Source organism: Strix uralensis, chromosome 23 (genome assembly GCF_047716275.1).
Source record: "Strix uralensis isolate ZFMK-TIS-50842 chromosome 23, bStrUra1, whole genome shotgun sequence".
In the NCBI taxonomy this organism is placed as follows: domain Eukaryota; kingdom Metazoa; phylum Chordata; class Aves; order Strigiformes; family Strigidae; genus Strix; species Strix uralensis.
This window is the reverse complement of record NC_133994.1, coordinates 4,136,105-4,160,409: the sequence shown is the minus strand read 5'-3', so window position 1 is coordinate 4,160,409 and position 24,305 is coordinate 4,136,105. Positions and strand designations below refer to the sequence as shown.

The following is a 24,305-nucleotide window of genomic DNA, read 5'->3' as shown; positions in this document are numbered from 1 at the left end:
GAGACTCATCCCCCCTCTCTGCACCCTCCTTTCAGGGAGTTGTAGAGGGCCATGAGTTCTCCCCTCAGCCTCCTCTTCTCCAGACTAAACCCCCCCAGTTCCCTCAGCCGCTCCCCATCAGACCTGTGCTCCAGACCCTGCACCAGTTCCGTTGCCCTTCTCTGGACACGCTCGAGTCATTCAATGGCCTTTTTGGAGTGAGGGGCCCAAAACTGAACCCAGTCATCGAGGTGCGGCCTCACCAGTGCCAAGCACAGAGGTAAGATCCCTTCCCTGTCCCTGCTGGCCACGCTATTTCTGATACAGCCAGGATATCATTGGCCTCCTTGGCCACCTGGGCACACTGCTGGCTCATTAGACGGAACTAGATGTGATGCATCTGTTCCTCCACGAGAATTCCCCAAAATGCAAAGAAAAATTGTAATTAAGAAAAGGTAAATGGCTCTCCCCTCACACTGTGAGGACCATCTTAAGTTCACTGTTAGCTTAAACAGCTTTATCCCGCTCTGTGCACATTCATGAAGTGTCTTACACCTTACCTGAATGACAGTGGGAAGAACCAATTCTGGGAAGCCAATGCTGCAGGCCTGGCAATGGAGGTACTCAAGCATCAGGTCATAGAGCTGTTCGATGAGTCCGTCCTGAGTAAGGGAAGCAGAAATAGAGATGACAGATAGGAACTAAACCCTATAGCGTCCAGACTAGGAAATGAGTTTCCAGCTTTACGGGACAGGAACGCAAAGCTTCTTGCCAGCACAACTCTGTTGTTTACGGAGGAGCTGTGCACTGTTGGATGCTGGGGTTCCACTTACTCGGAAGGCCTTCTCCTGCAGGTTGGCACTGGAAAGCTTCAAGATCACTGCGAAGTTTATAGGCTTAGCACTCATACGTCCTGGCTTCTTGTTGAAATCCACTTGCTGGAAAATCTACAACAGAAAAAAACGAGTGTAAAGATGATCACACTGCAAAACAAAACAGATACTAAATGACTCGACTAAGATCATGCAGTTGATGGCAGAGCTGAGAAGACAATCCAGAAATCCTGATTCCTGCTTGCCTGTTCTGATCACTGTCCCATAGCTTTCTTAAATACCCTAGCAAGGGACAGTTAGGGAGCAAACACCAACCACACCTGAAGCTTTAGAGACCCAAGTGTGAAAGATGCCACAGAAGTGCGAGGTAAAAGGAAACCAACACAAGCAACAGCACAAGAAACTAGAGGTTTATTCCTCCGTCCCATGCTCCTAATGCTCAGAAAGATCGTACTACAAAGCTTGAGTGTATTTCGGAGCTGTCCCTTAAGGTGAGAAGCTTTTCAACAGCAAGAATAAGTGTTGCTTACACCAACTCCATTACCCTTTTACTGTCACTGAAATAATTGTCCCAGGAAGTAGAGTCTTTTTCAAAAACACCCCTTGCCAGGCAAGGTTTCTATTCTAACACATTTTCCACTGGTGTCCCTTGTACCACTTATAACTGAACAGCCTTTGAATAAGTGCATATGATTCTCCAGGGACACATTTCGGTTTATAGCAAAGGACACTGAGAAAAACCAACCCCTTCCCAGTGTTTGAGAGGAGACCATGCACCCTGCTCATCAAAATGATGAGCACACACAAGCTCTAGGATGCAGCTGGATGCCCAGTAGACTAGTATGTAACATCAAAAGGCAGACTTGCACCTTTGCTTTTGTGTTTTTCAGAGCTTGTTTATTGATAATGGTTGTGGAGAGGAGTATTTCTGAAACAGAAGATATGAAGCTTACATAGTAGAAAGAAGAAAGTGGAGAGGAAGCTCACATGCGTGTGTGACTGGCTCTCCAGGGTGGCATCTCAAGTTTGGTTTTAATTAAGAAGAGCCATTATTGCCTTAAAACTTAACAAGTTGTAATCAAGACCAAGAACTATGAAAGCCTTTTCCCTGCTCCCTCTTTTTTGGGATGAGTTTCCCAACTTCACTTGGGGAAAGGTAACACAAATCAGTGAGAATTTCCATTTTTTACTTCCCCAGAAGGTGACGTTTGGCACACAGGAAAGCAATCTTCAGCTGAAACCAGCTACAACCAGAACCTGTCTTGGTCCTTACTGCCCTGGGCAAACGTCAGGCAACAGGGTACACTATCCTGCTAAGGCTGGGTGCTGTGCTGCTCTTCCTCCGAAGCTGTGATACAGGAAGGAGCAAAATGTTCCCAAAATGAGCAGCAATACAAATATGCCATTTCCCAGTCTGGTAGGAGCAGACCTCAGGAGAAAGACGGTAAGAACTGCAAAACCCACTTGATCCAGGGCAGATTCCCAGAGACTCCTATCAAAGGATAACAAGTGGCAATCAAGGGAGGTGTTCACTAGCAATGGGACCTCATTTTTTTTTAAAAAAAAAAAAGTAAAATTAAGCCAACAATTGGTAATCATTTGCATATCTGATGACAACCATTGAGGGGGGCTGATGAAGAGCACATCCTGCCCACCCACATTTTTGAACACCTCAAAAGCAGCCTACAGTTCCTCTCCTCATCCCCCACGCTTTTTAAATCACATTCCTGAGAAGGAAAGAATTTCTATTCCCTCTATGCAAGCAGCAACACATTCATCATCAGACCCCAACTAGCCCAGCAACGTGGGGATGCAGCACACTGATTGCTACAGGGCAAGGAGGAAAGGGAGGGTAGGGAGGGTGTTCAGGTCACATGGATGCCCCCAGGCCAGAAAAGCATGGAGACGACTATTGATTTTTTACATTTTATTTGTCAATCCAGGTTATTTGGAAGGGAGGGACAAGCTTGGTGGCTTGTGAAAACAAAGAGCCCTAGCCTGGGGAATCGATGCTATAAACCTCGTTATGCACGGTTATTTCTTTGGCCAAAACAGTAGTATTGATCCCTGAGGTCAGACACATTAAAGCAAAAGGCGTCAGGCTCTGTGGGATCCTAACATGCCGCTAGGCAAGCAGGGAAATGCAACCAGAGGTTTTGAAACTCTTCCAGGAGGTGCTAGGGAGCTGGTCAGGATGTGTAGGAAGCAAGGAAAATGTGGTTCCCATCTCAAGACTGTGCAGAATGGAACAGCTAACAGCCAGACTGAAGGAGAGGACGACTGATGTCTAGGAATCCTGTGGCAGGGTGGAAAGGCGATAATGAGGGACTGCAGGGCCAGAAAATGTCAAAAGCCAACAATTTGGCTTAAGTGATAACCACTAGCAGACAGAGGAAAGGACAGGACAACACAAGCAGGAAGGAGAAGTATTTTTGGCAACCTCAAGCTCACAGACGATTTCCATGTGGCTAGTCCGAAGGGTGCTCAGATATACAGTTTACACTGCCAGAGCACAAACCAGGGAACCAACTCTGCACCCACAGCCCTCCCCCTGTATCGCCCCATCCGCCCCCCACTTCTTTCTCTCAGGCTCTAGCAAAAGCCTCCTGGCATCTGCTTTGATCCCCCAAAGCTGGCTGTCCCAAGCCAGCTCCCAGCAGAACACAGAGCTTTGCTGGGCCTGCCCGCAGCTTTCCCTCTGCTCTGCCAGTCGCCCTCCCGAGAGCGCCTAGTTAAACCACTCGGGCAGAGTCTGATTATTGTCAAGTTCAACAAGCTGCCCAACTTCTTCCAGAAACTGGCTTGAAGCACTCCCACAACAGTTCAGGTTGGAAGGGACCTCTGGAAGTCATCTAGCAGGGTCAAGCAGAGCAGGGTGCTCAGGGCTGTGTCCAGTCAGATTTTGAGTATCTCCAAGGACAGACACTCCGTTATTTATCTAGGCAACCTGTTCTAGACTCACCATACAAAATTGCTGGGGGGTTTTTGGGTATGTTTGTGTTTTGTTTTTGTTTTGGTGTTTTGTTTTGGTTTTTTTTTTCCAATGCTTAAGTGAGACCTCCTGTATTTTATTTTCTGTGTATTGCCCTTGAGAAAAATCTGGCTTCAACCTCTTCGTTCACAGAATGATTGACGTTGAAAGAGAGCTCTGGAGGTCATCTTGTCCAACCTGCCCAGCTCAAGCAGGGCCACCTAGAGCCAGTTGCCTAGGACCATGTCCAGATTGCTTTTGAGTATCTCCAAGGATGAAGACTCCACAATCTTCCTGGGCAACTTGTGTCAGTGCTCAGTGACCCTCACAGTAAAAAAAAAAAAGTTTCCTGATGTTCAGATAGACCCTCCTGTGTTTCAGTTTGTGCTCACTGCATCTTGTCCTGTCACTGGACATCTCTTGAGAGCCTGGCTCTCCTTTCAGGTATTTTACACACATTAATAAGATCCTCCCTGAGCCTTCTCTTCTTGAGGTTAAAGAGTCTCAGCTCTCGCAGCCTCTTCTCACAAGACAGATGCTCCAACTCCTTCATCTCTGTGGCTCTTCACTGGACTCACTCCAGTATACCCATGTCTCTTGCCCTGGAGAGTCCTGAACTAGACACAGAACTCCAGCTGTGGCCTCACTAGAGCTCAGCATCGGGGAAAGACCACAGTCAAACTGCTGGCAAAGCTACGCCCAACGCAGCCCAGCATGCCATCGGCCTTCTTCACTGTAAGGGTTCATCACTGGCTCTTGGTCACCTTGTTGTCCACGTCCTTTTCTGCAAAACTGCTTTCCAGACAGTCAGCCCCCAGGCTGTTGTTATTATGGGGTTACTCTTTCCCAGGTGCAGGATGTTGCATTTCTCTGTTGAGCTACATGAGGTTTCTGCCTGCCCATTTCTCCAACCTGTCAAGGTCCCTCTGAATCGCAGGACACTTATCTGGAGTATCAATAACTCCTCCCAACTTCGTATCATCTGCCAGCTTGCTAATGGTGCCACTCTGCCCCACCATTCCAATCATTAATGAGTATGATAACCAGTATCAGCCCCAGTATCAATCCCCGGGGTACATCCCTCATGGCTAGCCTCCAGCTAGATTTCATGCCACTGATCACAGCAAGAGCCTGGAAGTTCAGCCAGTTGTCAATGCACTCGCAGTCTGCTTATCTGGTCTGCAATTCAGCAGCTGGTCTGTGAGGAAGTTATGAGAGATGGTATCCAAAACCTTGATAAAGACAAGATAAACAACATCCACTGCTCTCCCCTCATCCACTGAGCCAATCATCTCATTATAGAAGTCTATTAGATTGGTCAGGCATGATTTCACTCAAACCACCCCTGGTACCTGCAGGGCTGTGATCCAGAATTTAAGAGCTGCAATATAGTGGTGGAGGAAGGAGAACGAGGAAAAGGAAAGATACATCTTCAGCTGGTGCAGCGGTTCAGCTTCATCTGTCTAAAGTTCCAGTTTTTCCTCTGTGTAAGGGAGGCAAAGAGCCCATGTCTTTCTAATCCAGAAAGAATAAGAAAACTGATTTAAAATCTGTGTTTAAATGTATGACAATGTCCAGCATTATTAATTCTCCAACTACAGTCTTCGCATCAGCTAATTTTCTCTAACACAACCCGCTGCCCACTCCCATATATGTTGTAGTCCAAGCCCTGGGGACTTTCTCTGAAGCAAGCTGCACATCCAAAACAAGACTCAAGCCATTTAAATGTCAAAGTGAGAAACTCACGCCTTCCTAAGCATGTCAGGGTTAACCTCCTCTCCCATCCCTCCACAGGGGAAGCCAATTTTAAATTGGCATGCAAAGTCTGCCTGTGGGGAGATTTCCACCTTGTTTATCCACACCTGCCTTCCAGCAGATGAGCCACCAATTTTCCTGCTGCAGAAACTAGTGCCTGTCACACAATAATTGAAGTGATGACAAAAAGAAAAAAGCCTGGGATCTCACAGGCCCTTCAAGGGGAGTAACAATACAAAAATAAAAGCCTGCCTGCTTTACACTCTCTCCCAAGCCACCTCATCCTAAGATGTAATTTTAGCAAGCTTCTTTTGCTCCATCCTGGAACACAGAGTCAAAGAGGAGACAGCACTGGATGCCCACGCTGGGGAGCATCAGCCCTTGTCAAGATGCATCAAGCAGCCAGCTTTCATTCCTATTGGCAGGGGCTTGGGGAATTCCTGTGCCTACGGGAATCGCACAAACGTTCAATCTGCCATCTCTTGAAAGCACAGCAGCGACAGGGCTGAGACAAGAGGTAGCAAGGGTTGGGTTTCCTTGATGAAGAGGGGGCAGGGAAACACTAAGTTACAGCCACTTCTTACACAAGAAACTTCACAGAATCTACACTCTAAGGCCTTGCAAAGCCCTCTCCAAAAAGTGCACAAAACAGGATCAAACTCCACAACCATTCTTGGATCCAGCTGCAACAGTGACAGAGCAGCCTTTCCTCCTTCCTCTCAAATGGAGCAGACCTTATGCTGGGAAGGCTTCTTTCCACCCCCTGACCCCAGTCATGCCCCTCAAGTCTACTGCTTAGTACCAACACACTGATCAGATCCCTCAATGTCATGATGGTTTGGATAATGGGCTTAAAATGGAGTTATGTTTCATGACATGGTGTGGGATTAACATCTATTGACTAAGTCACTGCTGAATTTGTGAGCTGGTAGAAACAGGTTCATAGTTAAAGCACTAGGCTGGGTGTCAGAATGCAGATTCTTCTCCCAGCATGACACAACTACCTTGGGACTTTGGGCAGGTCACTTCCCTTGTATGCTAAAGCTTCCTACCATCTCATCCACACAGCTGGAATACATCTCCTGCCTGCAGGCAGCTTGTGGAGACACACTATGGGCTGTATGGGCATTCAGATTACCTCTAACAGAGAGGAGGGAGTTAGGAAGAGATAGAAGTATAAAGGTAATAGCCCTGAATGCTCTTGGGAACACCACAGAATATTTGAAGGATCCCTTGCAGGAGATAGGCAGGAAGAAAGGAAAGGCTGACAGCTGCAGGGAAATTTGGGAGTTTAACATCATGCCATTCACCCTGGGATACAGAAGTGAAAGCAAAATAATTGTTAAAAAGTAATGTGAAAGAGTATGCAAGCAATGCACATACACACATTTACCCTGCCCCCATCTCGCCTTTGTCACCAACACCTGGACAAGCTAAACCAAGTAGGGCCTCACAAACACACACAGCAGGATCGGATGTGGTCGGGGGCTTGTGGAAGCTGGGAGGAAGCTCAGCGTGCAGCGTGGTAACGTCTGGCTGGGGCCCGACACACAGATTAGAGCTGAGGTGTTGGGGCCAGAATGCAAAGGGCAGGGAGGGGAACATGCCCCAAGGGGAAAGAGGCTTTATCTCTCAAAGCACTGCAAAGCAGAAAAACCATCCTCACCCCAAGCTCCACTACCCCAGAATGGAGATGCCTCTATCACTAAATCTGGTTGGCAGAATTTCAAATATGCACGAACAAGAGGAAGGAAGCAGGCGAATGGCAAAGCCACACAGGCCAGGGCCAGGGAGCAGCGGAGGAGGTGGGAGAGCAGGAGGAGATTTATAAACATCACTGCCTTCCACAGGCTCAGAGGATGTGGTTTGCAAAGGACGTTTACAACAACACAAAACCACAAAAGCCTTTGCTTCAACAGAACTTGATTAGGAACGAGCCTGGCTGACTCAGGTCATTTATTACAGAAGTCTCCCTCCTCCTCTTCAGTGTCCAGCCTCATGCTGACCTACTGCGGTTTCTGCACTCCTCGCCCTGCCTCGCTCACGCTTCTTCAGTGAAATCTGCACCACTTCTGTACTACCTCCTCACAGCAGCAACGCCAGAAAGACCTATGTGGAGAGATGTCAGGCATCTGATATGTGGGAAAGCTGGACGGTCTCTTAGCACCACTATTTCACCAAACATACTGCATTTCGCTGGGTTGTGTTCACAGACATTTTTTTCCTAAATAAAGTCTAATTCTTCAAGGGCTTTTTCCTTCCATTTCCCTTTGTCTGCAGTCAGGAGAAACTCTTCCTTTTGCAAAGATATGAACAAATCAGCAGGATCGAGTAACAACAGCTTGGGGAGTTACTGCAACCAGTTGAGCCTCTGAATCTCTTCTCTGGCAAACTCTGCCTACTCCAGCTGCATTAGTTAAACCATCTAGGAATGTATTTTTGCACCCAGCTGATCTCAGATACTCTCTGCTCACAGGCCAATAAAAGTTTAATCCTATTTGCTAACCAAACAATATATTCTGTCTGATGCTGTTTGCCAGGGATTTTAGGGAGTAAGCAAATTGGGCAATCTTGGGAGCTGTTGGTGGGTATCGCATGTGTGTGTTTATTAGGCAGCAGCCGTTGCTAGGTCAGCAGGAACCAACTAACCTCCAGGATAAACGGCAACACTGGGATGAAGGTCCTGGTGTTCTCAGACAAGAGTGTAAGCGCACGGATGCAGTGCATGCGCAGAGGGTAGAAACGAGCCGTTGGTACCAGCCTGGAGAGGAAAAAAGAAAGGGTATTAGGCCAAGTTTATACAGAAACTGCACCTGCAGCCTTCAGTGACGCTTGAGAGCCTTTCCTACCCTACAGAAGACAAGACAGCTTTAGTATTGCACCACAAACTGTTTGAGCTGCTGAAGCTATCCCACAGCTGCAAATAAAATTCACACATGTTAAAGCTATATCGCTAACACACAAATTCCTGCAACCAAAGCACTAGGTTTCCAGCTTCTGCTGGGAGAAAGTGCTACAGGACAAGAGCTTTGTAGATGAAGTTTATCACTGATGTCATGTTCAACACTTTTAGCTCTCACACCCCCAGTACAGGTAGGCACACAAGGAAGAGCAGCAGGAACCAGCAGTAAAGTGCCCATATAGAGCAGCAGTTTAACCAAGAAAAGGGCTCCCCCAGCACACCAGGGGGATTACAAGGAGGAAGATGTTTCCCATTTCAGCCTAAGTACCCTCTGTATACACACAGAGGTCACGCTGTCACCTGAACAGCAACCCTCTTAGCGTGGAACATCACTGAGGCAGAAGGATCTGGACTGGCAACAACCAGCATATCAGAAAGGGCAGAGTGGGAATGAGAGTGACCTCTCACAGCCAAATCTGTTCAGCCCTCTCCAATCCAGAGGAGCACCTGAGCTATTCCTATCTCCTTCAGAGGTAACATGTACATTTGAACAGCCAGTACCCAGCGTGGAGGGGAAGCAGCCAGACTTTGACCTACACTTCAGACCATTACACACTCAGGTGTTAAGGAAGAAGTAGAGCCAACTCCCTTTGTTAGGCTGGGACTGAGAAGGCTCAGCTCCCCCTGCACCATGTAAGCCAGCAGCAGAGGGGAGAATGAAGAGCTATCCGTAAAAGACACCAGACTTCATTGCTGTACCACTCACAAAACCTCTCACGCTGAATGACCTGTACTTGAAGACATGGATGCCTCCAGCATTAACAAGGATTTTTTAAATTTTTTTTTTTTTAAAAAAAAAAACCCGCCACAGTTCCCAGGCAACAGGCTCAAGTCTGATAAATGAAGCACTCCCCTCCCCAAAGAGCTTGCTGAACAATCCAGGAGAGAAAAAAAAATGCTTGACCAGTCACCATAAATCACCTGCATCCCCCCTCAAATAGTGAAATAATTATCATTGGATCCATTATAGAAATAAATCTACTTTGCACCCCTGATCTGGCACCACTGGAGATGACGAAAGCCATTCTCGGGAATTAATTGATCAAGGAATAAACCTGTTAAGTGTATAGATTTACTGTAAACCAAGACCATTAATTTTAGAGTGCGTGGCGATGCAACAGTCTGCTCAACTTCCTGATGGTTGGATGCACAGGGAATACAAAACACAGCTGGGTCCCAGCTCTGCTGAGGAAGGTCCCACTGCCTAGTCACTCCAGGGTGCAGCTGGGGGGGTTCAAACTGACTCCCATTTCATCTCAGCCAAGAATACTCTCTAATGTCTTACCACCCCTACCTCTTGGAACGCCTGCTGTACTTCTCTCCCATGCAGCAGGGCATGAGCTGTGGTGTAGAGAACAGCCTAGAGGCTTCTCAAGGCTTATTTTTACTCACTACAGCTCCTTCTGTTTTACTCCTGAGTGACCAAAACCTTCCTCTGGCTAGAGAGGACAGACAAAACTTCTTTCAACATCAGTCTCCACCCCACCAGGACAGGTCACCAAGGGAAGTTGCTCAGGGACACCAAGGCTGTGCCTGCTTTCTCCCCTGTACATGCTGAGAGGCCAGAAACAAACACTTAACAGGCACAGAAGTCCTCATTTAACTATAAGCCAGGGAGAAACTTCATTTTTATAGCCTAGACCGGGAGCAAGGTAGAAATCCAAGCAGACGTGGTCAGAAAAAACACTTTATGGGATGAAGGGAAAAGGGGTAACATAGAACAGGAGCTTCTGCTGCAAGAAAAACAACCATTAACTTGGATGAATGCAAGCACAGAGATCAAAAGGAAGAACTTATGGAATACAGAGGCAGAGAAAAGCACAAAGTAGGAAAGGGGGAAATCATCTTCTTGACATTCTATCTCTGCAATAGCTACAACACTGCCCCATTGGTCAAACTAACTGCAACCTTCCAGCTGTTTGTGAGAACAGCATCACTCATTATTACATGGCAATTCCAGGAGCAAACTCAGCAATGAGGCTCTGCACAGCGTCACAGAAGTCATAAACCACCAATTCCAGCACTTCTCCATTCAGCAGTTCAACTTCCCTGGACCACATCTTGAGCACAGGTAACTTCCAGACACACATGGGGTCCATTTTTGAAATATGTATTATTAAAAACAGTTTCAATGCATTTTATGTGCTGGAAAGCAAGAAGAGGGAGCAAGAAACTGAAGGAGCTAATTTTAATTTTAGCAGGCAACCCTCTTCTAGTAGTTACCTTGTTTAATCACTTTTCAAATTCTGCTCTAGTCCCTACCTAGAGCAAGAATGCTGCGATGGATGGTGGTTTCTCCCCACTCCCCTCACAGAAGAGGCCAGGGTGGCATGAGGAGCCGATCGGGTCCCAGACAGACAGAGGCACCGGCTCACTGCCCTTGTGCTGGAGCCAGGCGCCACCTCCCGGTACAAAGCACTGGGGAAGGGGAGTCTCCTCCCAGCACCACCACCCCGCTCCGGATGCACCCACAGCCCCCCCACATCAGGGGCAGAAGTGAAAGCAGGTGTTTCAGATGTTACACAGCATCCTGCCCCACCACCTCATCACACACACCCCCCTCTCAGAGCCGAGGAGCCCAGAGAAACAAAGAGAGGGGTCCTGCTCATTCACACCAACTCAATGAGAAAGTCTGCTGGCAGCAGTCAGATAATAAGCAGCCCCCAAGCAGACACAAAACCCCTAAACGGGCCTTCCAGAAATGCATAAAGTGGCCCACGAAGCAAAAAACCCCTTGACCAGCAGATCAATTTATTTTTTAAACAGATTATTTAACCTTTCACCTCCCATAGAAACACTCCAAGTTCTTCTGTAACCCTCAGTTGCTACAGGCGTACCTACACCAGGGGCTGTGGCACAGAGACTGACTCTCACTAGTCTCAGTTTAGGGAGCAGAGCCACCAACACTAAGAGGCTGCCTACACCCAGGAAGGATCCTGGGCACAGCCTGATGCCACAGAGCCACATCATTCCCACATCTGCTAACCCACCTACCCCCTTTTTATATCCTGGGCACCAGCTTGGCTCAGGAAGGAAGCCAGGGTGGGATCTATTTCGATTTTCCCAACCCTAGAATCCATCTGTCAGGTTCCCAAATCTTTAAAGCCTTGTCAGACTGTACTTCATGCCAAGCAGTCCTGTCCATCACAAATGTTAACAAACTCTCTTTGCTGCCCTTGCTGAGACTCACCCAATTCACCTTTCCTTGGCCCCAAACAGCTGATTTATCTGCCTGGACAGGTAGAAAACTGCCTGGATTCATCCGCAGGACAAGGAAAGCTCTACAACAGGAATGGGAAGCAGCCTGTGCACATGGGGAATGGGAAGAGGGATGTATGCATACTCTAACGATCATTTAAATCTGCTTATCTTCATCACCACTTGGGAGTTTTACAAGACCAGGCGGGTGGTGTTTTAAAGCTGAGAATCTGGTTAACAGAGCTAACAGGATTTCAGAGATCACCAGAGATTCAGAAATTCCCTCAATGCTCATTATTAACAGTCATTTGGAAGCACAAAAATTTCATCTATAAATATATAAACTGGTGGGAAAAGAGAAAGAAATTCTCAGCAGAGATACTAAAACCAATAAACATGTCCTAGTTCTTCAAATTCAAACAAATATGCACAAAAAATGCATCTTCTAACTGTATTTACAAAGCTAGAGACAAGGACTAGATTCTGAACTTTGGCACTGTTAGGTCCTGAGGCAAGTCGGTGCATTTTTCCTTGGCACACTGTACAATTGGGAGGATAATCTATTCAGATTGCAACTTCTCTTATACAGAGAATTTAGTCTAGGAAAGAATAACCTACATACAACCTTCTCACCACCTAAACATACAGGTGCTCACAACACATCTTTGCTCAGAATACTTCAATCAAAAGCAGCTCTCTGACTTACCACGCAAGGTTAAATGCAAATCACGTAGAAGTAACAACCCCTAGTAACTGCTCTGCCACATCAAGCAAGCAAAAGTATAGGCAAAAGAAGAAAAAAAATCCTACTTACTTTATACACCCAATGATGACCTGTGTCAAAGGATAGATCAACGGCTCCATGACCTCACTGGGATAGATTGTGCTGAGAACCCGACACCAGAAATAGAGGCAGTGGATATACTGCCAGTTATAAACAGACTGGAAGTTCTCCTGAAGGAAAGGGAAAAACACAGGCACAAACTTGAAAATGTGGCATTTGAGAGGAGCTCACTCCTGTTTCTCTACAGGATTCATTTTATCCAGTATTCTCGAAGAGGACATTGTGTACTGTTTAGAGAGGAATAACTAACATTCAGCTGTTGCTTTGATGCTAGTGGCTGCCCCACCATCCAGCAAATTCAGATCCTGCACTGGCAACATGATTTGGTACTAGTTAGTGCCTTGAGGAAATAATGAGCAACACACAGACTGCTTTTCTTCACAAGTATGGCTCATTTGAGAAGGATGATTTAATGACCCAGCTCACAGCAGATGGTGGGATGTGGCCAAGCATTAGGAAACCTTTAACTGTTCCATTTAACCACAGTCCCTGGGAGAGTCCTTATCTCCCACAGGTAGGAAGGCTGGAAAGTAGTAACTATCTCTGATGCCCTTATAAACTGCCTTCTGGCCTCTGCAGACCAGAGGTGGGGGGGGGGGAGAAAAAAAAAGTGTGAAGCTACACTACAGATTCAAGCTAGCAAGAAATTCATCTAAATTCATCTGGATTTCCCCTCTCTGCACTCAAACTCCTTTGGTTATGTAGCAGCTTGTCCTTCCCACCTGAGGCTTCCCTTTACTCGGCTGTATTAATTAAAACCCCCTAACTACCACCCCACTAACTCTGAAAGGTACTATCGTGCTCATTTTAAAGATATTCCTACAAATATTCACTGTCAAAGCAAGGACCGAGCACTCCTCCCTACTTCTGGAAAAGACACTACCAGAACAGTAGTTGGTTTTTTTTTTTTTTTTTTTCCAATTGCAGAGTAAAAATGACAGGCAGCAGAGCTGAGAACAAACTTTAGTTTCTCAGCCAGTCTTTATGGTCACCAGCAAAAACAACGCAGTCGGCCAGCAGTGTGCCTGACATGCAACAACACACTGAACCAGCATTTCAGGCTGGCTCAGTAGTATGGGTAGGTGTGGGTCAAGTCTTGCACCAATCCAAGAGGCATTGTTTCCAAGACTATTTGGGCAAGACCCCAGTCTCCTGGCCATGTGCTTAAGCAACTCTGTGCCAGATTAAATAAAAGCCCTGAAGAGTGCCAGAGTCCCTTACGGACACCCTCTTCAAAGAGTTCTGCAGGCCCATGTATTCCCCAGAACTGCACCAAGAATTTAGGAGATTGCACTTAAAGTGCCTCAGCTCCAACTTGTGTTTTAGACAGACTTTCAAGGCTCGGGTCACCTCTTCGGTGTGGATGAAGCACGATGTGCTAGTTCTGAGACAAGCACAGAAGCCCTTAATTGCAGCCACTGGACCAAACCTTGTAGTAGGGACCTAAGTCACAGCTGGAAACGGTAAAGCTCTCCCAGCTCACAGCAGCTCACTGAGATGTACCAAGAAGCTCTGTTCTCAGCTTCGCTTGCACAGAAGAGATAAGCAATCTGCTCCAGTAATTGTCTTCTACAACCACCCACTGCTCAATTTAAATGGGCTTATTGCTTGGATTTGTATATTTTGGTTGTGCTGTTGTCATATGAAGTTCCTACAACCCTCCAATAGTGAAATCAAGTGGATTTAGTTCTTGTCTGGGCCAGGACTGAGGGTGTAAGAAGCCACTGCAATCCAATTAGGGCATATGCAGCCCAGACTTCATTTATCTCTGCTCATTTATCCCCATGTCTGAAGAGCCAGGAGATTTAACTGGTCACCAATCCTGCAATGTTTGGAAGCAGCTGAACAATTAATCTCTAAGGGTCTGTTTTGCTAAACATGACTAAAGCCAGGATTAGCAATCTGACTCAGATTTCTGAGGTCAGACTGGAGGTGGCTGAAATCAGGGCTGACCCCAAAAGGTCTGAGCTGCTTTGTTCAATTAAGTCCTTCAAATAGTATGGACTTCACTGGAAAGATGCACACACCAGGGTGGTTCCTAATCTTCTTTACCATAAGGTTTTGTGACAAGAGGCTGCAAACAGCAGCTTCAGAGTGTGGAAAAAGGTTGCCCAAGGCAGAAGATGGGATGTGCATCACAAACTGTTGCAAGTTGGGGAGAAAAAAGCAACTCCCACCCTACAGTTGTCTGTCTCTCCTTCCTTGCTGAAATTCTAAATTAACGCAGGCAACTACGAGGTGATCTCTGAAGTTGCCAGCCCCTGGCAGAAATTCCTCAGCACTTTATAAAATGTGTCAGACAACTACTGACACTTCAGAGATGCTACCAAAAGCCTGAAGTGGCTACTGTCATTTTCCCCTCTCCGCACATTCCCCATAGGAGGGCAGACTCCCTCCACGCTGACAGGTACCCACCTTTTTCTTTATTGTCATTGCACTGCGCAAGTGAATGGCAAGCTGGCGGATATAGATGAAGGCGTGCTGGTAAGAGATGTGCGTGTCCAGGGCATACATCTCTGTCAGTGCACGTTGCATGAAGTTGATCATGGGCAGGACATTGGGAGAGGTGAATCTGGAATTCTTCACAAATGCGATGTACATTTGCTGTGCAGGAAAGAGGACAAGATACAACCACCACAGAAAACAGGTCAAAAACATTCTTTCACTTACCTTCCCCACCCAGGTATGTCCAAACCAGGGGTGAAGTGTTCCTTTTGTAAGGCAAGCCACTTCAAAGGAACACGCAAAAATAATAATCCAGCTTGATCCTTCTTCAGGGGAGACAGGAAAGCGTCTGTTTAGCACAGAGCTTGGAGATGCCCCTGCCAGAACTGTGGGATGGCTTTGAGCCATTCACGTTTCTGGTTGGTCACAGTTCTTTTGCTGTAAGAGCAGTACCTAAGCAAACTACCCTTGGGAGCCTTAGCTACCAGCTGAAAGATCAGAGCAGCTCAGTAGCACCAAGTAGTGCGTCAGGACTTCAGGAAAGCGCTCAAGAATTTGGAAGATGAATATTCATCCAGAAGACAGATGAGTACCAGAGGCCTTACCTGCTAAGACCCTGTGTGCCTCCAGCAGGAAGGGCAGTAGTAGGAAGCAGGATATCACTGACCTAACAGAGAATTTATTCCCTGTTTGATTTTCTGGAGGTAGGCTGCATCATCTCCAGCACCTGCCCTACCTAACAGGCTGCAGCTCACGCTCCAAGGTCTTCACATATAACATGAGAAAGAAAAGCTGCAGAGAAAAGCAATTACCAGCCTTACCTTGAGCAAGGGACTTAAGTACACCTCTTTCTTGTAGCGGCAGATCTTGTTCAGCACAAGGAAGGCCAGTACTCTCACTGTTTCTTCACCTGTGCTCCACAAAGTAATTGTTTGCTGGAAGGGAAAATAAAAAGATGCAGATAAGTGAAGGGACAAAGAGCCCCTTCCTGGTTAGAGAGAGGCCTGAGCTTCCCTCCTTCACACCAAAAAAAAAACAAGTGAGGAGGAAGATGGCACAAAGATGGCAGGCTGTATTGTCACAGAACCAGTCACAACAGCACTGGCAGCCACTCTGTGCTCATGCTCTAGCTGTGAGGCCACACCAAAGGCAAGGTTGATGTTTCCACAATCAATAAAGGAAACTGTCCAAAACTAGCATCTCTGAAAAATACATGCGCTTTTATTCACGTGCCTAAACACACATTTGAGCTTCTGAGCCATAGGCACCAGCCTGCCCACGTGACTCAATCTCCAAGGCTCTGTAAAGCTTCCTCACCATCCCCCAGACAGTGACACCACACTAGATTACACATGCTCCATCCCAATAAAAAAGTCATTTTTGTGTCTTACACTGAATTCTGCAGAACACAACTACACTGCAATTGCACTCCAATTCTCACCATGAACACCAAATTCTAGTTTCTCAGAGAATTCTATTAAACATGCCTTTGTCTCTGGAGAGGGGACACCAGAATCTGATTTCTGAATTTGTCAGTTTTTTCTCCCTCTGGGCAAATAGGTTGCAATTCCTGAGACACATCTCCTCATGGCAGCTGACTTAATTCCAGTTCCCTGGACACTGACTGTATTAATGCAAACGATAGAGCAGCAAGAGGGTTTGGAGCCAGAGACAGGACCTGTGTGAGGCAACACTTCTGCTGAGACAAACTCTTAGTCACTCTGGTACAGACATGATGACGAGCACCCAGTGCATCATAAAAATACCTACACCAGCTGGAGAGGGGTAGGTTTGTCTGTGTAGAGGTCTGGGCTAACAGACAGCCCAACTCTGACATATAAACTCATTAATCCGAGTTTTACACATCTCTGTGTAAAGCATAAAGCAATCATATATTGGTCCTTCCCCTCAACTTCTTGAGAAGCAAATGAAGAGATGTTTTTCTTGCCAGGCCTGCCTGCATGTCCCTGTTCAGAGTACAGATTCACTTGGACATGGCTGGCCCTGTCCAAAAGCATCTGGTACAGCAGGACCACAATCACAGCTGATGCCTCCAAAAACTACTTATCTTGTCTGCACTAATGAACTCTACAGGAAATCAGAGAATTCCAGCTGCAGAGCTGAAAAAGCCTGTTTGAAAGTCCCTACTACAGCAGAAAGCAGAGTGCTACACCTTCAGATATGAGATGTACCAGTCATCTTTATCAAAGGGTTCCCAAGCTCACAGAAATGTTGTGTTGCAGCTTTTCATTTAAATGTCACCCTGTCGCCCTCTTCCACGCCTCCTTTGTTGTTCTTAAGTGCTCAGCAGTTGTGACTAAGTTCCTGCAAAAATATTCCACCCCCAGCTCTTGAGAGTGAAATACTACCACAGATGTACACACAGACTCAGCACACAGGCTGCAATTACTCCATCTGTGGTGAGAAAGCCAGCAGCTTCCCCAGAACACCTCCGTGTCACTTGGCATGTGGATCAGCAGCAGCTACACACAGAGCCACATGCCTACTCACCTCAGCGTGAGCGCTTCACCGCACCCCGAAGGCCTGCGAGAGAAGCAGGAGTCCCCTCTACAACCAAAAGAAATGCAAGGGGAGAGGAGTACAAGAGACTGAACTGCCATGAGATGCAGCCCAAATACCACGAGAGGCTCATCTGAAGGGGTAAAGCAAGTACCTCAGATCCAAATTACCTATCATAGGAGGTCACCTTACCTTGAGAAGCGCACGACACTGCTTTGGAAAGGACAAATAATAAGGTACTGTGGAACTGACATGCTGAAGGACTGCTGCGCCGACGGAGGCTTCTGTTAAACAAGACAGGAGCTATGGAGGGAAAACAAAACACAATCCCATTTAGTGTGTAGTCCTCAGCACCTTTTTCTTGATCATTAAGCAACTGTATTTTGCCGTTTCCAAGAATTTCTGTGTTACCAAAGGACTGGAAGACCAGCCTTCCCTAGGAAGAAGCTCAAACCAACCTGCAAAAGCTGTATCAGGAAAGGAGCAGACACATGGCAGGTTAAATAACTCCCCCGAAAGTACATCATATCCTGGCAAACATGAGCTCAAGCTAATGGCACCTCAGCTCATCACGTAAAACCTCATTTGTGTATACTGCAAAAGCTAAGTCTATATATAGTTTAAGGCATTTTACAGACAGCATGACACCCATGTCTGTCGTCTCACTACAAATGGTTAAAGCATGCTGAAGACACCTGCAGTCTACACAAGGCTTGGAAACAGACCATCTGAGCTATGTGATAACTTACTGGATTCCACTAGAATTTCTTTAAAGGGAAACTGGAATACTATTGGGTATCAAGAGGCTAACTCTAGCTCAAGCTCAAGGAAAAGGCTAGAAAAACTATTAAGAAACAGTATCTTTGCATTTCCAGGTTGTTCAGCTCAGATCACTTAGAGCCAAACCCAGAGATGTTTGCAGTTTCTAATTTGAAGACAACAGTAAGCTCAAAGTCACTTCAGTTTGAGAGGTTCTGCCTGATGCAGTGCCCTCTCTTGCCTGCAATCCCAGTTGCTGGAAGCAGAGACATTTTTTCTACTTTTAATTTTCCTTCTCATTGTCCTCCTTGCACTGCAAAGATTCCAGACTGAGCAGGTCTCTTACAAAGTCCTTCACACACCAAAAGGAAAGGAGGAAGTATCGTTCAGAAACTACTATGCCAGAAAACCACTGCAGGGAAGCCTGGGACTGAGGGCACTGGGAAGTAAGCACAGGAGCAGGGATTACTCCAACGGGACTGCACTGCCAGATTTTCCTTTTCTACTGCAATCTTCTGCTGCTGGCGAGCAGCACGACTGGAGGAAAAAAGCTCTGCTGATCAAAATGCACTTTCTGCTAAGTCACTCTGCCAGCTTACAGCTAAGAGACATCAGCACTTTCTTTTTCTTTGCTTATATCCCCTTCCCTCAGCTTCTGAAGAATAACTATTTCAATGTTGTTGATTTATTTTTAATATTTCAAATTTGGGGACACATGATCAAACAATCTCAAAAAAATATTAACTGGGGGCAGGAACTTCCTTCAGAAATAATCCATGAATTGTCTCTGCAACACCAGATATCAGGAACTTTGGATGGATGGGATATCCTAGCGGGATGGAGCATTATCATACTTGGAGATGTCATATGTGAGGTTATCAACATCTTCGTATTTACTGCATGAAGTGGCAAGATCATAGTGCCAAAAATGAATTAAAATGCACAACGCAGGAGGATAGCACTGCAAGCTACTTTAAAGCCCACTAAGTATTAATTTGTCAGAGAAATTAAGACAGAACTGCCAGAATGATAACCCAGCCCTTCTTTACAGGCTACCTATTTTGACCCAACCATCCTATGGACCTCCTAATTGTTAGTTCGACCAAATACTCCCAGAAATAAGACAAGGAACTGGACGGACACACAAATCTCAGATGTCCAAGGCTTCGAGACTCACTGAGGTTGCCTTTGCCTGCTGCAGTCCCAGCCAGTAAAGCCTTACTTATGCTCTGCTACAGAAGGCAGCACGGAAACCAATACCCAAGGTTCCCAGTATTGTGATGGCCAGAAAGTCACCCTCAAACCGGAGTAACCGTCTTTTAAATGGAAAAGCACGTGAGACTACATTGTTACCTGCTTTGTTAATGATCAACTTGGCTCTCCTTTTAGCAGTGTTGTTTACAGATGCAAAAGGCCATCTGCCTCATTCCAAAATATCCTGAACAAGAGCCCAGCGATGCAGACTGACTCCATGCCCAGCAACGCACAGACTGACCCCAGTAAGACAAAAATGCTGAAATTTCTTACTTGTATGGTACAACTGAGGTACACTTTTATGTCCAGTCGCAGCTTGCTCCAAAGTGGGCTGGTGGAAGGGAGGACTATTCTGGAAATGAGCAAGAGTTGGGGTTAGCTTTTTAAAAAAAAATCCCACCAAATAAATTAGATTCCAGCAGCACAAAGAACAGTGAGTTCTGTTCCTTGATATCGACAGTGAGTAAAAACAACTGCTTGCCAAGCAAGAAGAGAAGTAACAATTTTGTCACGGCTGAAAAGAAGTACTTCTACTGTGTAAAAACTGACTGAAGCACAGCATTAGAAAATTCAATTCCAAGAGCTTCCCAGCAGAGTACCCAGATCACTGGAAGTGTGATACAGGGAGCCGTGACAGCCAGAAAGCCTGGAGACCTGAAACTCTCACACTGATGTTATCTTCTGGGCAGGCATTCTGCAGCCACTGCCCGAGAACAGGGCAGGCTGGCCTGCAGCAAGAAACTCTATTTTGGGGGATCAAACTAGTTGTGAGACATTTGCTCAGTCTCTTCCAAACTTCTGACACTGCACTCGAAGTAGTGCCCCCAAGCCATCCCAAAATTCAGACACGGTCTGTACAAGGCCAGCCTGGAGAGGAAAGAGGTTGGTATTTATACAAAGAATTGGAATTTACTTCTCAGACTAGGCACCACTGTCAACAAGCAATCTAGAGTTTAGCTCACCCCTCCCTTCATCTGTGACAGGGAAATTAAAAATAACTGCCACGAAAATTACCCTGGAACTGAAAGCACTTCTGAAAGGCATTCAGTTTTCACTCTACCCAACAATAAGGAAAACAGAAGAGTTCAGACTATGAAGCAATTAGTAAAACTGTGAGCAGCTAAAACTCCAGAGAGAACTGAGGTACAAAGCTTCTGTGAATGTCTAGTCAGAAACAGGCACAGGGGCTAAATAAGGCTGCTCCAGCTTGCAAAACACATGGGGAACTTCACAGCTTGTTTTATGCAACTGGGCTCACAGTCCCCAGCTGGGGTACTGGTTCATCCAGCAAGACTTCATACTGGTATTTACTGAGTTTCCAGCACCTTTTCCAGTTGCTCCCGGGTAAGCCATGCTGATAACTATCCAGTTATGGGCCCAGCCTGACTCAAACTTAGAGCACCAACCCAAACAATAGCCAGAGAATTCTCAGCTCCCAGGCAGCAGCTGAGATTCCAAAATTGTCATTCCTCCTTTCCAGTCAAATCAAATTGCATCGGTGAATGCGATACAGAGGTACCAGAGAAATGTTGCTATTTCAGAAAAAAAAATTAATTGTACCATTCTTTGCCCAGCTGCACATTTGTTGCCATTCCATCTACGCTCTAACAGTGAACAGCTCAAACTCAGATGATCCAGCCCTCACACCACCAGACTCCAGGGCACAATACAGCTGCCAAAGCCCTGGATTAACTAAAGTCACATACTTGTGATACTCTGCCCACACACAGGCAGAAGACTTGGTCTCTTTCTCTGAAAAACCAACTCACAATGCCTTAACAGTGCTCCTGAGTGCAAGCATATGCAATTCCAGATCTCCTTCTGTTGAAGCCACACATCGTTTGCAAATGGCTGGAGCCGAATATTACAGAGGACATGCTTCTGGGGAAGAACAAACCAACCTGGCTGAGATGACTGAACATAATCAGGCAACTTGGTTAGTGTTTGGGAAGAGCTACCATCTTTTTCCAGCTTTACAGCAAGCCTGCCGTTCTGAAAAACCCCAACCAGCTTTCTCTCACCTGCCGTTCTCAGATCTCTTCAGACTTACTTTAGTTTGTTCTTTGGGGTTTTCAGAAGAAGCAGCTTCTGCAGGCAGCGGAAGAGGTCCCGGACACAGAAGGACACAAGGGCATTGAACACTGGTTAAGAAAAGTCAGTAAAACACTTGTAAATAAAAAAAAAGTAATAAAAAAAGTCATGGAAATGGACATGTGAATTCTTTGTAATGTCTTAAAGAATGAGATTTTACCAAAAGCAGTGAAAGAGATATAAAAGGCCCTATGCCAAGCAAGAAAGGATTAAGGAGAACACGTGGGTTTAAGTAGTCCCACCCCACAATGCCAGTTCCAGATGGCACACAGTAACAAGCTGTAAAACACAGTGAGAAAATACCTGCTAATTTAGTGATAAAAGTAGGCAGGGTGCAGGGCTGCAGGTCACATCCTCTGAGACACTAACAAAGATGTTTCCCACTCAGCCATGCTGTTGCAAGTCTAAAACAGGTCTGTGGGCAAAACCTGGAACTTGCGCAAAAGGAGACTAGGCTGGAGAGAGAGAGATTCCATCCCATTTGTTCTACAGGCGTGATAATCCTGTAGAGATCTAAACATGCGGTATTTTGAGAGGTCCTGGCTAGGGGAACGTGAACTTGATAGTGTAAACTGAACTCTGAACTGCTGTGAGGTTACAGAATGCTATTTGGTAAGAAGACTTAAAATAGTCTTGTAGGGTTAGTTCTAAGAGGGATCAGCAAGAAGGCACAGCAGAAGTTGTCCAAAAAAAACATGCACTGCATGTGTATAAACAGCACCTAGCTTCAACTTGACTCACAGAAGTCTAGTGAATGAAGCGTGGTACCTTCCTCAGCTGTCTGCAAGCCCAGCTGCTCGAGGCCTGCACACCGAGAGGCATGTGTACACACTGGGAGAGACACCACGGCACAGACTCATCACCAGGAAGATACGCTACTCAAGTAAATGAAGGCTATGAAAGGGAAAGTTAACTCCTGGCAGTACTTATCCCCACGCTCTTCCCTACCAAATGACCTTCCTTTCTCTCACAGTAGTATGGTGACCAACTCACCTGCAGCATCAGTGACTTGAAATTTGCTGGGATCAGCCCCACCATTATCTCCTTTGGTGGTTGCTACAGCTGCTTTAAAGGCTTGAGTGATTTCATGGAAAAGTTTTGGTGTTAGCCTTCTCTGGGGAGAGAAGAAAAAGGATTGCTGAGGAGAAAAAGCAAGCAGTATTCACAGAATCACAGACTGGTTTAGGTTGGAAGGGACCTTAAAGACCATCCAGTTCCAACCCCCTGCCACAGGCAGGGACACCTTCCACTAGCCCAGGTTGCCCAAAGCCCCGTCCAACCTGGCCTTGAACCCTTCCAGGGAGGGGGCAGCCACAGCTTCTCTGGGCAACCTGTGCCAGGGCCTCACCACCCTCACAGGGAAGAATTTCTTCCTTCTATCTAAATCTGCCCTCTTTCAGTTTAAAACTGTTACCCCTCATTCTATCCCTACACTCCCTGATAAGGAGTCCCTCCCCACCTTTCCTGTAGCCCCTTTAAGTCCTGGAAGGAAACATTCTAAAACTCTGAAGTGCTTTACTGGGACAGGAGTATTGGAATTCATTCTAAGTTTGACTGCAAAAACAGCTCATCCTGTAACACGAAGCAAAAATGTCAAGACAGTGTTAACGAATGCTAGTGGGCTTCACTTGCTCTAAAATCAGCTTCTGGGGCTTTTAATTGGTTGGGGGTTGAGAAGGAATCCTTCAGCTGCAAGCAACTATCCAATTTGACCTTTCCCCACCCCCTCTTAGTCAGAAGCAGCAAGCCATTTCATCACTACTCAGAATGTTACTAAAAAAGTTCTTGGAGCTGCCAAAGGCACAAAGCTTAGCAAGAGGGTGAATAATCAGAAGTTAACCACTCTGACTTCTTCTGAGCCACACAAGTTTCTCCAGCTTCTCCCTCAGATGGAGTGCAAGTACTCTAATCTGGCAGCCCAAGAAAAATTGCAAAGACAAGTCATGCTGAAGTAACAAGAGGTCTAGGAGTACGACCTTGTATGTAGGACATATATCATCTCTGCAGATTTTTATGAAAGATGAACAAATTGAAGTTAGTCTTTTAAAGGCAGCAACACATGTGGACGAGTGTTTAAAGCAGAACACTCAAGTGCCTTGTATTCCATGTCCCTGCTCACCTCTGCAGCTTTTTTCCATTCTTCAACCATTTTCATGCTCACAGGGATGAGAGAAACTCTCTTCCGTTTGACTGTTTCATGTTCTTCATCATCTTCATCACTTGCTTCCTAGAGAGTCAATACCAAGACTGAGAAAAAGCTTACAAACTTTTCTGGCCCCACCTCTTTTGCTGAGTAGCTACTGAAGAGGAAAGCAGGCAGCAGAGAATTTTATTAATGCTGTAATCAGCACTTTGTGTAAAGCAGTAGTGAAATTAGAGGTATTACAAATTCAAAGAAAAGCTACACAAGACCTGAAGCTTTGCTACATAAATACCACATGCAATAACATAAATCATCAAGGAGAAAGCATATCACTTGAGGCAAAACAAACTCTCAGTGGGAAAGGTGACACAAAACCAAAGCCACAAAGAAAATCCACTCTAAGGCTCTGCTTTCACAATCTTTAACAAACTCCTCCTGCTCAGTTCATATCCACAGCTGACTTCTCGATTACAAGCCTGTACACCTGTGGGTGATCTCTGGGGAAGCCCCTCCCCAGCCACCTGTGCCACTATAAGCCCAAATATGTTTAG

General features: G+C 46.1%; 1 protein-coding gene across 1 annotated transcript in view; it reads right to left on the bottom strand.

Moving 5' to 3' along the window:
- The window catches only part of NOC2L (NOC2 like nucleolar associated transcriptional repressor), a 54,621-nt gene that overhangs the window by 28,081 nt on the left and 2,235 nt on the right, over positions 1-24,305 (bottom strand). Inside the window, exons 4-14 of the mRNA XM_074893303.1 lie at positions 23,731-23,838; positions 22,605-22,725; positions 21,571-21,661; positions 19,794-19,872; positions 17,700-17,810; positions 15,809-15,922; positions 14,958-15,146; positions 12,513-12,652; positions 8,188-8,299; positions 813-926; positions 540-641 (exon numbers count right to left, since the gene is read on the bottom strand). Of these exons, the coding sequence (XP_074749404.1) occupies positions 540-641; positions 813-926; positions 8,188-8,299; positions 12,513-12,652; positions 14,958-15,146; positions 15,809-15,922; positions 17,700-17,810; positions 19,794-19,872; positions 21,571-21,661; positions 22,605-22,725; positions 23,731-23,838 (1,281 nt within the window). The remainder of the gene's footprint in view (positions 1-539; positions 642-812; positions 927-8,187; positions 8,300-12,512; positions 12,653-14,957; positions 15,147-15,808; positions 15,923-17,699; positions 17,811-19,793; positions 19,873-21,570; positions 21,662-22,604; positions 22,726-23,730; positions 23,839-24,305) is intronic.